A 15,822-nucleotide genomic window follows, 5' to 3' on the forward strand; every position below is an offset into this window, starting at 1 on the left:
GGGCTCTTAGGCACTGTCTTAATGGTCAGTGGTCAGTCCTCCTCTGGAGCAAGGGTGGGCAGACCTGAGCTTGCAGGAGTTAGGGTATGTGCACACGATAACTGCATTTACGTCTGAAATTACGGAGCTGTTTTCAGGAGAAAACAGCTCCTGAATTTCAGACGTAAATGCATGTACTGGCGTTTTTCGCCGTGTCTTTTACAGAAGTAATTTGGAGCTGTTCTTCATTGAAGTCAATGAAAAACGGCTCCAATTACGTCCCAAGAAGTGTCCTGCACTTCTTTTGATGAGGCTGTAATTTTACGTGCCGTCTTTTGACAGCGACGCGTAAAATGACAGGTTATCGGCACAGTACATCGTAAGACCCATTGAAAGTAATGGGCAGATGTTTGCCGACGTATTGGAGGCGTTTTTTCAGACGTAATTCGAGGCGTAAAACGGCTCCACTACGTCTGAAAATAGGTTGTGTGAGCCCAGCCTTACTGTTGCTTCTGCTGCAAGGCTTTGTTTAGGTTTACGTCAAGTAGCACTTGTCCTAAATTAAAAAATCTATTCTTATTATTAGCATTATGTGTGTTTAGTTATGTTTACAAATCAAATACTTTACAACTATGAATGAGAGAGTGACTTTGATTTTTTTCTTGTATGGTTATAGCTGGTTGTGAGCCAAACTCCTCTTACTTCAGCTTTTGGGACAGGAAGTAGCTACCTCACAGCTACTATTGCCAGCCATGCTCATATTTAGGCTAAGTTCACAACTCGTTTTTACTGTTCATCTGACATGCACATTTTGACATTAAAAAACAGTGTCAAAACGTGTACCCCAGCGTGTATATTGATTTCTATGGCCACAACAGATGCTCTAATGTATACCACATGTATACGTTTTTATTTGTATTGAAGTCAATGACGACGTATGCAATCTTGAACCCTATGTTTTCATACCTAAAATGTATACGTTTTTGTCACCTAATATGGGAAATTACCCAGATTATGAGACAAACTGGTTCCTCCCTCTACCAAGACCCTCAGTACTGGCGCCAGAAAACACTGCGGCCACTCCCTACTTCTTCCTTTATATTTTGACTTTACAAATCTTTATATGATTTGGCTCAAGAACAAAAAACGTGTAACATTTTTACAAGTGAAAACGTATAAAAATGTATATGACGTATACAACAAAAAACAGAAGCGTATGTTACAAATGCATACGTTTTTGTAACTTTAAACACGTATACGTCGCCGAATCCCACAAACGTGTGCACAAAACGAGATGTGGACTGAGCTTTACTCTGTCACTTGGTCATATAATGGGTCCTCGCCTTCCTCTCTCAGTTCTCCCTGGCAGTCAATCACAATGTGAGGATCCTCTCTCTTCTTATCAATAAAATGATGATCTCTCTCTAAGGCCTTAGTCACACGAACGTGTGCGTTTTGCGCACGCAAAAAATGCTGCGTTTTTTGCGTGTTGCAGTTCCGTGTGTCATCAGTGTTGGCTGCGTGGCCGCGTGATATTCACGCATATGCCATGCCTATGACACGCGGTTTTGAAGATTAGAAAAAGAAATGAAGGAAGTGCTTTTATTTTTTCCTTCATTTCTTAATCTACTGATGCGCGAATCACATGCGTCACACGGAAGTGCTTCCGTGTGCCGTGCGCGATTATCACGCACCCATTGACTTCAATGGGTGCGTGATTCGTGAAAAACGGCCAAGTATAGGACATGTTGTGAGTTTTACCCAGCGTATGTGCGAAAATCATGGACTGTCTGAACACCCCATTCACTAACATAGGTCCGTGCGACGCGCGTGATTTTCACGCGCATATCACGGACGTAATACATGTTCGTGTGAATAAGGCCTAAGATGCACTGATAGGAATTCATTGAATCTCGCAATTTCTACAATATTTATAGCTCACTGCAAATTTGGCTTACTCCGCCAGTTGATGAATTCTACTATTTACTTGTATTGGAGAGTAACTTCATGGGAGAAAAGTGGAGTCATGATAGTCTCCAGGGGCGTAACTAGGAAACACTGGGCCCCATAGAAAACTTTTGACTGTGCTCCCCTCCCCTGGGTGCCACACACAGTCTGCCCTTGTAGATAGTGCCCCCCTGTAAATAGTGCTATACAGCCCCCTCCTGTAAACAGTGCTATGGAGACCCCCTGTAGACAGTGTTATACTTTCAAGTATCACAAAGCGGGACAATCGATGCGGCGCGCAGCAGCAATTTTTTTTCTTTTAAGCCACGTTTCTAATCCCACCCATCCATACACACTCGCTTCAGCCCACACAATCTCATGCTCCCATAGTGCCCCCCCTATAGCTGCCACCATACAGTATAATGCCCTCCATAGCTGCCCCACACACAGTATAATGCCCCCCATAAATGCCCCACAGTGTAATGCCCCCCCAGCTGCCCCACAGTATAATGCCCCCACAATATAATGCCCCCACAGCTGTCCTCACAGTATAATGCCCCCACAGTATAATGCCCCCCATACAGTATAATGCCCCACAGTATAATGCCCCCCCATACAGTATAATGCCCCCATAGCTGTCCCCACACTATAATGCCCCCAAAGCATAATGCCCCACAGTATAATGCCCCCATACAGTATAATGCCCCCATACAGTATAATGCCCCCCATAGCTGCCCCCACAGTATAATGCCACCCATACCATATAATGCCCCCATAGCTGTCCCCACACTATAATGGCCCCACAGTATAATGCCTCCCCATAGCTGCCCCCACATTATAATGCCGCCCATACAGTATAATGCCCCCATATAGTAAATTGCTCCTATAGCTGCCACCATATCAGGCTGTGACGTCACTACATCGTGCCTGCCTGCGCCTAGCCGCTCATGGCAGAGTGAATGCTGGTGCTCCAGCATTCAGGAAGTGGGACCAGTGCGGTCAGCGCTGTGTGGCTACGGGGGCCCAGTGGGCTCCCCAGGCTTAGGGGCCCGGTTGCAATTGCGACCCCTATGGCTATGCCACTGTTACAGTAGCCTATGGCAGAGCAGGGGGATACCTCTCTGCCCTGTCATAGGGTTCAATAGCATCTGCGTCTGAAGGACGCAGACACTATTGAATGTGGCGTCGCTATGGCTGTAGCAGCCATAGCGACTGCTAGCGGAGCCACCGGGCATGGGGGGGCCCGGGCCGGCTGACGGTATGGGCCCCCTAATGCCGTGGGCCCCGTAGCACCCGCCATGGCTGCTACAGATTTAGATCCTGCAGCTAGAATATAGCTCTGACCAAAAGTTACTAGAATATATCATTTTTTTTATGATACTATATACTTACTTTTGAGTAAATTTTGATTGTTGCAATATCTGATTTTTTATCTATATCTTTGATTGTTGCCTCATAGTTGTGACCATTATGGAGTTGTACTTTGAGATGCTGTTGCCCTGAGACCGTGTTAGTGCTTGTTACCACATGAGCATTGGTTACAATTAATCCCATGTCAGAGATGATAAATCCTGATCCACTGGACAGAGGAACATTACGGCCAAATAGTGGATGCCTGTGAAAAATACAGGAAGAAAAATATTGTTTAACACGTATCTCCTAAAACAATCGATTGGATAGTGTAATTCTTTTGACCAATCATCAGGCTAAACTCAGACTTGTTGCCTAATGACGACTTACCCCCCAAAAATTATTATACAGAAATGTCAATGTCAGCCTTTTATGAGCCTTTTTTCAGTTGACTTCAATAACGGATAATACTCTTGAATCTTGTTGGGATTGTTATTTCAAGTCTCCAAGAGGAAGTTGACTACATTTTTAGATCTATGGTGAGTAACGCCTCTATTTTCCTATCTCTAATACACTATAATTCAGAATGACCAATGCATGGGGTGACCATGCATGAAGAACAGGGGATCAGGCACACTCAATCTCCAGATCCTTGGGGTACCAGTGGTCAAACCCTCTGGGCAAACATTCATGTCATACCCGTCACTATGCCAAAACTATCTATGGAGGGGAAATCTCCTTTACATCTTGAACTTCAGACATGCTTCTTAAGATCATACGTTCTGTGATGTTTTCACTACTCTGTATTCAGTGTGAAGAATACAGAAGACCCATTATACCAGTCATTACTGTAGGAGCATGTTAAGGAGGATCGGGAGACGACAGACATAAAATATTATATAGACCCTGGAAAGTGTGGACATTTTTTTGTGGTCTGCATTAGAGCTTGAATCCTCTCTGGTGGCCTCTAAGGGCGGGTTCACACGTGGCGGAATTTCACTTAAATTCCGCTGCGGACACTCCGCAGCGTTAATCCGCAGCGGTGCCGTTTGTCCATTGACTTACACTTTAATTTAGCAGTGTTCGTTTAGACGAGGCGTAAAATTCCGCTGCGGAGCATAGGCTGCGGAGCGGAATTTGTTGTCCGCAGCATGCTCTGTCTTTTACTACCATGACATTTCTTCATTCTGGCTGGACCTATGTATTTCTAGGTCTACAGCCAGACTGAGGAAGTCAATGGGGCTCCCGTAATGACGGGAGCGTTGCTAGGAGACGTCTGTAAATAGTCACTGTCCAGGGTGCTGAAAGAGTTAAGCGATCGGCAGTAACTGTTTCTGCACCCGGGACAGTGACTACCGATCTCAATATACATGTATCTGTAAAAAAACATATAAGTTCATACTTACCGAGAACTCCCTGCGTCTGTCTCCAGTCCGGCCTCCCAGGATGACGTTTCAGTGTAAGTGACGGCTGCAGCCAATCACAGGCCAAGCACAAGCTGCAGCGGTCACATGGACTGGCGCGTCATCCAGGGAGGTCGGGCTGGATGCCGAAAGAGGGACGCGTCACCAAGACAACGGGCGGTAAGTATGAAATTCTTTTACTTTCACTAGGGAAAGTGCTGTCCCTTCTCTCTATCCTGCACTGATAGGGAGAAGGGAAGCACTTTTCCCGCAGTCCGCAGCAGCTAGTCCGCATCAATTTTCTGCACATTTTGTGCAGATCCGCAGCAGAATCTGCGACGCAGATTCTGTGCGGCATTGATGCGGACAGTTGCGGAGGAAATCCGCCACGTGTGGTCATGCCCTTATTACTATAGACATCTTCAAGATTTTTGGAATATGGAAAAAATTTAAAGAGTTTTAAAGTCCATGATTTCTCTGTGGAACACCCATACGTGCCAAGGAATTGGGGATAGCATGCAAAAATCTCCATACAATTGTAAACTATCCATTAGTAAAAAATTACTACACCATAACAAAAATTCATATATATATATATATATAAATAAATAAAATTCTTTTTTTTTCAAATAGAGGGTATCCTGTTTCACCTCTTGCTAGGTCTCTTCCTTCCACAAAAATAAACACACTCCTCCTACTGCTATCATCATTTCAATCATCCATCAGTGTGGTCTTTATTAGTCTAGCATATAACACTGGCCGATTCAGCCCTGTATCCTCATTAACATAATGACATGAGTGGTGGTGTCACTGCCTTCCACAAGATCAACACACGCCTTTCCTGCTTCTGTCATCATTCCCAGCATCTATCAGTGTGGTCTATATGTGTCTATCTTATAAAACTGTCCCTGACCCATCCAGCCCTGTGTGGTCATTAACATAACGACATGGGTGGACAGGTCACTGCCTTCCACAAAATTAACACACTGCTCTTGTGCTGCTTTCATCATTCACATCATATATCAGTATGGTATTTTTTTATCTACTTTGTGCCGTAGTCTCTGTCCCATCCAGCCCTGTGTCCTCAAGAGCATAATGCTATGATTGAAGAGGTCACTGTCTCCCACAATATCAACACACACCTCTCCTACTGCTGTCATCTTTCCAATCATCTATCAGTGTGGTCTATATTAAGGTACTATTACACGGCTCGATGTGGGCCGTGTAAAGGAACGCCGATCAACTAGAGAGCTCGATGATCGACGCCCGTTTGCTCCTTTCACATGGAGCTAGTATGGGTACGAGCGCTCGTTACTACAATCACTCGTCCCCATACATTATTATTATCTTGTCGGCAGCACGTCTCCCTGTGTACACAGGAAGATGTGCTGCCGACAACGATAATATTTTCTGCATTTAAAACTATACAATCAGCCGATGTTTGCTTTTTACGCAGGGCAATTATCAGTTTGCCCAATAATTGGCCAGTGTAAAAGGGCCCTTAGTCCAGCTTATAACACTGTCCCAGACCCATCCAGCTCTGTGTTCTCATTAATATAATGACATGAGTGGACAGGTCACTGTCTCCCACAAGATCAACACATTCCCCTCATGCTGCTTTCATCATTCCTATGATCGAATTATTCTGTCTATGCAAATAGGAAGAGGAAATTCCTAACAAGCAGGAAATCTAATTAACACATTGCATATGACGTGTTTGTCCTGCTCCTTACACTAAGGCCTTATTCACACGAGCGTGTCCGTTTTGCACGCGTAAAAAAAACAGCGTTTTTCCGTGTGACATCCGTGTGTGGTGCGCGTCTGTGTTTTTTACGCGAGTATGTCATCCGTATCTCACACGTTTTTTACGTCAGCAAAAAAAAACTGAAGGAGGTGTTTTTCTTTTTCTCATAATTTCTTTAGCAACTGTTGCGTGAATCACGGACAGCACACACATGTGCGTCTGTGCGCTGTCCGTGATTACGCACCCATTGACTTCAATGGGTACATGATGCGCAAAAAACGCACAAGTATAGGACATGAAGTGAGTTTCACGCAGAGGAAACGCTGCATGAAAAACACGGAATGTCTGAATGGCCCCATTGAATTGCATAGGTCCGTGTGACGTCCGTTGTTTTAACACGCGTAACACGTGAAATACGCTCGTGTGAATAAGGCCTAAGGGCCCATTCACACGAGCGTGAATCTCGTCCGTGTGTTGTGCGTGGAAATCACTCGCAGCACATGGACCCATTGATTTCAATGGGGCCATTCAGACATGCGTGAGTTTTCACACAGCGAGAGTCCGTTGCGTTAGGGTATGTTCACATGCAAACTCAAAAACGTCTGAAAATACGGAGCTGTTTTCAAGCGAAAACAGCTCCTGATTTTCAGATGTTTTTGTAGCAACTCGCGTTTTTCGCGGCGTATTTTACGGCCGTTATTGGAGCTGTTTTTCAATGGAGTCAATAAAAAACGACTTCAAAAACGTTTTGACACGGTGTCTTTTTACGTGCCGTATTTTGAAAACGACGCGTAAAATTAGGCCTCGTGGGAACAGAACACCGTAAATCCCATTGGCAGATGTTTGGAGGCGTAATGGTGCCGTTTATTCAGGCGTACTTCGAGGTGTAAACGGCCCGAATTACGTCTGAAACCACTGCGTGTGAACATGCCCTAAAACTCACTGCATGTCCTATATTGGTGTTTTCACGCACCTACGCGGCCATTGAAGACAATGGGTGAGTGAAAACCACGTACAGCACATGGACGACATCCGTGTGCTCTGCGTAATTTGCGCATCAATTCCATTGAAAAAAAAAAAGATTTGCTGTGCGAGTGCATGAAAAACACATGCCACTCGCAAAGCACAGATGCAATAACGCAACGCACACGGACCAGATTAACGTGCGGTTTTTACACTCGTAAATCTGTCACGCTCATGTGAATGTAGCCTAATAATAAATAAAGCAACTGAGAAGTTTGGGGGCCGCAGGGTGTATATATGTCCTGTAGAGCTTAGGCTTCTTTTTTCTCGAGGTAGTGTTGAGTCATTTCAGGACAGAGGATTTCTAGGCTCCAAAATATGAATGAGGGAGCAGTGTAAACTATATGGCAAGAACTTCAGAATTTTTATAGCGGTGAGGAGCCGTCATTTACTTTGGCAGAATCACTTTCCCCAGATTACAAATTACTTACTGCATTTTTTTAACTTTCCTCTATATTTAAAACTAGAAACAAGCAGCAATTTTCGTGATTTAGAGAGAAGCCCTCCTGCCTGTGGCTGCGCTATTAATGCCAGATAATCATTTTATTTCACCACTGTGGTGCAGACAAGAGATGGATCTGCCAAGTTTTAAAATAATCCAAGCAGCTTTTTAAGAAACACTTAGGTCTTCCAATAAGAAGCAACCCTGAGCATAGACCCCAGACCGTAGTGTCATGCTTCACGGACATATGAGATACGGTATTGCCTGCCGCCAATCATCTCCCTGGTCATATAGATCACGGAGGAGGAAAATACGCAGAAGTGTGATAACAATGATTAGGTACTTCAGGTCCGAGGTGTAACTTGAAGCCAGAGCCCCAATGCAAAATCAATTACAGGTCCCCTGCCTACCAGGTGTCATTTATAATACTGAAGTTCTTCTCACATGGCAGAGGGGCCTCCGGAGCCCCAATAAAGACTAGGGCCCGGGAACGACGTCTACTACTGGCCCTCCCTATAGCATACTCGTACAGACTGTCCTAAAGCTAAAAGTCACCAAAAGTCTTGACAGTGCTCGAGTGAAACCAAATTTCAAACTATATAAATGACTATATCAATAGACAGGTTATTGTGCTGAAGTATGAGACGGGTAACTTCTATAATCAGATTTATCGGAGGAGACTTCAGCCTTCACTACCCCCGATTTTGGGGATAGTGGGTGGGGTAACACAAACAGAAAAACCAACAAGGTAATAAAGTTTATTAACTACCGTAAAATAAAATAGTAGGCCAAAGCTATGCCATGGTAATATATACAGTCCCATCATTTAAAAGGGTATTATGCTGCAAAAAATAAAACTTAGCATAAATTCCTAACCATTTTCAAGATCTCTGCTTGCTGTCTTTCAATAGGAGCCTTCACAGTTTACATTCAGGGGAGAAAAATCTGTCCTGATCATGTGATGGGCACACAGGTGCATGACTGATTACAAGACACAGCTCTGATAACTGTAATATAACTGTAACGAGCCGCGCACCTGTGTGCCAATCACATGACCAGGACAGTTTTTTATCCCCTGTATATAAACAAAGAAGGGTCACATTAAATGACTGCAAGCAGAGATCTTAAAAACCATAAGGATTTAATATAGATGTACAGTTGTTCATTTTATATTATGTTTTCATGTTCTGTGTATATTGTTACTGTCTTTTAATAGGAGATGGGTATATGTATATATTTTTTGTGGCCCTTCCAGTTTATATACATTGAATAAGTCGATATGGTAGAGTTATAATATTTTTACGTTTGCAAGGTTTTCTCTTAATAAATATCATTCTAAATTTCAATTTAAGGCTCTGTTAACGCCGACTGTGACTTGGACCGCTTTTCAAATCGGCTTAGCCTTTACTTTTACCAGTGACATACAGACAAGAAAGGGGGGCCCATAGCAAAGATGAAAATGGGCACCTCATTATGGTGTAATGTTTTGCCCAGGTCAGAAAGGCCCAGTGTTTGTTTCCCCCTCAAGTACTTTTCCATTTACTTGAGGGGGAACTTCCCAATGCCTTATCACCTTGCTTGCTAACAATGAGGATCCTCTGGAATTGGGGGGTTCACCACCCAGAAGCAAAGGAGAAGGTACTAACAGGTCTATTTTGTGATACTTTGTATTCATAGCATATCGCCTATAGAGAAATTGCCTGCTTAACCCATAGGAATAAAAGTAACACATTTTATTGATAGATTAAAAGCCAAATACAAATAGTATAAAAAAGACACAGTACAAATCACATAAAAGACAATGTAAAAGATGAAGCTTTCTGAGCGAAACGCGTGTCGGGTTGGGTGGGTGTGCAGGGTCACTGGTCTGGGGCACTTGACTCTTGAATATTGATTTATCCCTCTTCATTCATTCAGGAATACCAGGTTATTTACCCTATATCCTATACTACCGTATATGAACGATTTCAGTTATTTAACTGTGTCTGATGGTTTGTGAAAACTTCTTTCCCATTTTGTTTGCGACTATATTTTTTCCTTGCATACTCACTGTTGTCTTTAATGTGATTTGTACAGTCTTTTTTATAGTATTTGTATTTGGCTTTTAATATATAATAATAAAATGTGTTACTTTTATTACTATGGGTTAAACATGCAATTTCTCTATTGGTGCTATATTTTGATGCGTGGTTCTTTTGACCCGTGATATTCTAAACATTTCCTTTTGATTGGATCAGTGTTTTACATCGGTGATTTTGTATTCATAGTGATAAGATCTAAAATAACGCTACTGAAACTGTTATCCACCACATATAAGTACATAATATCCATGACTTGCCCTTATTCTCCAGTTTATATGGAGAAATGGGAGAAAGAACTCGGTATTACACAGACGGAACCAGAAACTAGATGCATAATGGCATGTGCCCATGGCTTTTCCAGGTGCACTACAATACAGGAAAACTCATATAAATTGTTGACACAATGCTACAAAACACCTGTTCGACTACATGCCATGAATAGCAACATACCCGATCTCTGTTGGAGATGTGGTAGCTCACCGGGTTCTTACTTACACATCTGGTGGGAATGCACACTCATTGCACCTTTTTGGAAACAGATCGAGGGAAGGATCAACCAAATATGTTCTACATCTGTACAACTGACATCTTCATTAATTTTATTATGGAAACCCACCACGGCTTTCACACCTAAGAAACACTGTTTGCCGACTCTACTGATCACCTCGGCCAAATTGCTCACACCAATTCTGTGGAGGTCCACAACCCCCACCCCCCCACCAAATACCTCAATGGGAAGCTAAAGTTTCTGAAATTTGCCGATTAGAGGAATTGGCACATTGGGTATCATTGACCAAAATATCTCAAAGTTTGGACACCCTGTGTTGATTACATAAACCACCAGCATAGTTACAATATTCCCCCTTAGGGACATGTTCTCCTCGTATCTACATGACAAAACCGTTATTACTACGGCTTTATTTATAGCTTTATAGTAGCCTCCTATCGCTCTCCTTTTGGTCGTTTTGTCCATTTCTCAACTTGGATGGATATAGGGCAAACTGTTATGTCCCTTAGACCGAATGTTTCTGTATTGCCTAGATTATACCCTCTACCTTTATAAAATATATTACTCTTTGGAAGCCGACTGGACAATAAACCCCACCCCTTCCCCCCGAGTTTAATGATGCGGTATATTTTGTTTGTGATTCATATAGCAGTTAGAGACGTAATATATATCTTATTGCATAATCTTTTATATGATGTTAATCCTATTCACTGGATATGGACATATTATGTCGAATTACTTTATATGATGGGATTGTTCCAAGTTTTCATATGTTTTTCATATTCTTATATGCGCTACAAAATCGTAATAAAAACTAATTTTAAATAAAATAACGCTACTGAAGGCAATTTAACAATTTATTATAAAAATGCTAATTTATTCAGATTTTTTGTTTTAATCAGCATTCAATCTTTCCAAAATTTCTTATTAGCACAATGATTACCAGTATTGATGTGAACAATGTAATGTTTGGCAATAGGCTATGTGTGGTGGTCTATGTAGTGATTTACATTGGGATAAATATGTTTTTATCATGCCTATCTATGCTTAGTAAGTTGCATCCCATAATTCTATCGGCCTTGGCAGCAGCTGTCTGGCATTGGTAACTAAAATTCTGGATATTATTTACTAAAATACCTAAATCCTTTTTTTGTTTTTTTCAGGTTAAGTGTTAGTGTACCACAAGTATCCATTATGGCAGCCTTTTTTCACCTATGGAATGCCAGGCAGAGTTTTCTGCTTATAAAGGGAGTGATTCTGATAATCAATACAGATTAGGATAATATAGGTTCACCAGAGGTCAAGTGGCACTATAATTCTTCCCGAGGTTACACCATGACTCTCTCAAAGGGTTAAACACCCTCTCTCCAAGTGCCCCATAAAAGCTGCAGCATCATATGGTAGATATGCCCTTGCAGCAACAAAGTAGATTAGAAGACATTACCTGACAAAGAGTTCAATGTGCACCACAGCCGGAGCAATCTTTTCCACCACATCTGCAATGAAGTTAAATTTGTACCTCGGACTGTTGGGATTTTGGTGACCTATACTGGCAGAAAAAATTGGGTATGTTAGTAAGAACATTCCTTGGTGAGGTCTCCTACACGCAGACAGGATTATGTTAATTACAGTCTATACAACTTCTGGATGAAATGACTTCTAAACCCCATACGCAGTCATAACCTTGGCTGACCCCATTTTTCTAAAAGTTCACAAGGAGCAATGAGAACAAAACAACATTCATAGATCTATATGTGGAAATTATAGACGTCCTCTGTTCCACCGGTGACATATTTGCAATGTATTATGATGATATGGGACGTAGTAGGGGTTAACATAAATTTAAATTTGTTCAACCTCAAGGCATGTACTTCGTTCCAGACTTCAGCTACTTCTTCCCTGTCTCGACTAGTTGTGGTGTGGTCTGTTTACTTTTAGATGACCACATAAAAGGTCCACTTGAAAAGATTTGGCGTTTATGTAACAAGGTTCTCAAATGTGTAGAGGAGGAAGGTTTCATGTGGTCCGAAACCACAAAGATCATCCCAACATGGAAAATGTACCGACAATACAAGTCTTTTAAATATTTACATTTAAAGGACCGCCCAGTGTAAACTCAACTTGGCCTCCATTAAAAAGCTACTAAAATATTCTGAAATATAAACAGTATATAAAAGTTCAAGGAGCCTTTTAGGGAAGAAAATAATGAAGATACAGATGTGAACATAGAGGGTGATGTTTTCCTACACACATTTTTGGCGTTTGGGTTGAACATGGCATATGCCTTGGGGTCAAGATTGCATAAATTATAGAAATAGACTGTATGTCTTCTGTTGGGTCCATGGGGAGGGGAGCTCCAGCATAGATTGGCCCAATCTATTGACCCCATGGCAAAGATTTAGTTAATTGCCCTAACCCTGTATCTGAATACACTGGCCATGGCAGAGTGGCTTGCTTGTGCCAGCCCCACCTTGTCTGCCCGCGCTGTAATCATGGAGACACATAGGTCTGCAAAGGTGCTGTAAACACAAAACAGTAGGATTTGTTGCAAAGTTTCACATTTTTTTTTCTTTTCGATGCCTTGAAAAAAGAAAAAAAATTGGATATGAAGGTGTTTATAGCCTTTAAGCCAGAGGTGTAGATATAGGTGGTGTAGAATTGCAAGTGGCACCTTGGCCCTGGTGCTTAAGGGATCCCATAGGCTCCTCTGCTACTTAAGGAGAAGCCACAGTGTGTGGCTATTATAAATGGCACATGGTAGGTGAGGGCCCATATTACAAATGTTGAATTGCAGAGATGTAGCTTCAAATTATGCCTCTATAAAAAATAAAAACCAATTGAATTTCAAATTACGCCTCTACTTTAAGCCTTAACATGGCCCTCGCTAATCTGGCTACTCTGACGTTTTCCATATGTTTTCCTGTATAGGAGTAGTAGTGCGTTGGGATCCAGTGACATTAATAATATTTTCAATACAATTTATATCTATTCTGTGATACTTTGCAGACTTCATTGTGATAAGATCCAATATAAAGCTAGTGAAGCCAAACATAAATTTAACAATTTACCATAAAAATGCTAAATGATTCAGATTTTTTTATCAGCATTCAATCTTTCCAAAATTTCTTATAAACACAATGATTACATGTATTGATGTGAACAATGTTGTATGAAATGTTTTGCAACCCACTATGAGTGGTGGTCTTTGCAGTGATTTACACATTCGAGTCATATTCTTATGACCACCAGCTAATATCCAGAGTAACCGCCATGTGCAGCACTGACAGTAGCTAGACTGGCTGGGAGTAACTCAATAAGATGCTGGTCGGTTGTCTCAGGTATCTGGAGCCGTGCTGACTGCAGTACATCCCACATTTGCTGGAGGGTGAGTGGGGGAGTATCCATATAGCGAACAAGGTGGTCCCACAAATGCTCAATTAGGTTCATGTCTGGCAGATTAAATGGCCAGGGAAGTACTTGGTAGTCTTGGTTGTGCTTTTCCAATCACTGCCGCCACCAGTTTGTGTTTTTCCAGCAATGGTTGCAGGGTGTTTGTTTACTGATGTTTCTCGCCCTACACGCCAACATCCATCTGTTCAATGAAGCAGAAAACGGGACTCATAGAAGAAGGCAACCCTTTTCCAATTATCGGTGGTCCAATCAGGGCCAGCGTCAGCACCCGGCGAACCCGGGCAAGTGTCAGGTCCCACTACACTCGGGGGGGCCCACTCGGCCGCCGGGTGCTGATGCTGCCATCATGGCTCTCCTCATGGCTGCCATCCTGGCTTCCCTGAGGAGTCCAGGGGCGGGCTGGGCCAGTCCTCCTGTAAACTTTTAGGGTCGTTCTCCATATTTTTCCCTACCCCACCCGCCGTGGCCGTGCTATTCCTTTAAGATCCCTTATCTAGCAGACATGCGGTGATAGGCACATCTGCTAGAACACACCCTTCTCTCCCCTGACGCTGCCCGCACCACCAGGGCAGGAGCGCCAGAGAGAAGACACCAAGGAGAGGCAGCCGGGCTGAGACTGCGGTGAGCGCTGTTTCAAAACAACTGAGCGCCGCTCACTGCACTCAGCCTCCTGCCCCCTGCCCCTTATTAACTTAAAAAAGTCATCGCCAGCCGACACTAGGGATTGGGGGGGGGGGATTTTGGCTGTATGCAGAGGGGGTTTTGGCTGTTAGCAAGAGGGGTTTTGGCTGTTAGAAAGGGGAGGATTTTGACTGTTAGCAAGGGGGGGATTTTAGCTGTTACCAAGGGGGGATTTTGGCTTTTCACAAGGGGGGGGGGGGATTTTGGCTGTTTGCAAGGGGGTCTAAGCATTTCACTTACTGCAAAGGGCTCTATGGGGGGATTATCTGCAAGGGGGGTGTCTGAGCGTCTATGACTGCTGAGTCCTCAGAGCCCTCAGCAGTCAGCTGTGTGTGGCATTATCTACAGGGGGCAGTGTGTGGCATTAACTACAGGGAACTGTGTGTGGTATTATCTACAGGGGGCAGTGTGTGGTAATATCTACAGGAGGCTGTGTGACATTATCTACAGGGGGCTGTGTGTGGTATTTACAGGGGGCAGTGTGTGGTAATATCTACAGAGGGCTGTGTGTGGCATTATCTACAGGGGGCTGTGTGTGGTAATATCTACAGGGGGCTGTGTGTGGCATTATCTACAGGGGGTGTGTGGCATTATCTACAGGGGGCAGTGTGTGGTAATATCTACAGGGGACTCGGTGTGGCATTATCTACAGGAGGCTGTGTGTGGAATTATCTACAGGGGGCTGTGTGTGGCATTATCTACAGGGGGCTGTGTGTGTGGCATTATCTACAGGGGGCTGTGTTTGGCATTATCTACAGGGGGCTGTGAGGCATTATCTACAGGGGGCTGTGTGTGGCATTATCTACAGAGGGCACTGTATATATGGGGGCATAAACTGGGGGCCTAAGTTCTATATGGGCGCATAAACAAGGCCTAACTTCTATATGGGGGCACAAACTGCCGTTTTACTGCAGCTTTAAGTGAGTTCCCCCACAAAGGGGCCCACTAAGTCTGTGTTGCCCAAGGGCCCACATAAACCTGGAGCTGGCCCTGGGTCCAATTCCGATACTACCGTGCACATTGAAGCCTTTTTTTCCGATACACCTTTGTTAGAATAGGAGCAGTGACCATCCGTCTGCTTTGGAGCCCCATACACAGTAGGGTTTGCTAAACTGTTGTTTTAGACACACGTCTGGTAGCCTCCTGGTTGATTTTCATGGTGAGCTGCTCCACTGCAGCGTGTCGTTCTGCCCTCACGCACCTTTGTAGTTCACCTGTCATATCAACGTCACGTGGTGCTCCGCAGTTTCCAT

At 43.3% G+C, this 15,822-nt stretch overlaps 1 protein-coding gene across 1 annotated transcript in view; it reads right to left on the reverse strand.

The window, feature by feature from the left end:
* The window catches only part of HTRA3 (HtrA serine peptidase 3), a 48,963-nt gene that overhangs the window by 15,129 nt on the left and 18,012 nt on the right, over positions 1-15,822 (reverse strand). The window contains exons 2-3 of the mRNA XM_075857547.1: positions 11,922-12,021; positions 3,319-3,541 (exon numbers count right to left, since the gene is read on the reverse strand). Coding sequence (XP_075713662.1) covers positions 3,319-3,541; positions 11,922-12,021 — 323 coding nt within the window. The remainder of the gene's footprint in view (positions 1-3,318; positions 3,542-11,921; positions 12,022-15,822) is intronic.

This window comes from Rhinoderma darwinii, chromosome 1 (assembly GCF_050947455.1).
Source record: "Rhinoderma darwinii isolate aRhiDar2 chromosome 1, aRhiDar2.hap1, whole genome shotgun sequence".
Classification (NCBI taxonomy): domain Eukaryota; kingdom Metazoa; phylum Chordata; class Amphibia; order Anura; family Rhinodermatidae; genus Rhinoderma; species Rhinoderma darwinii.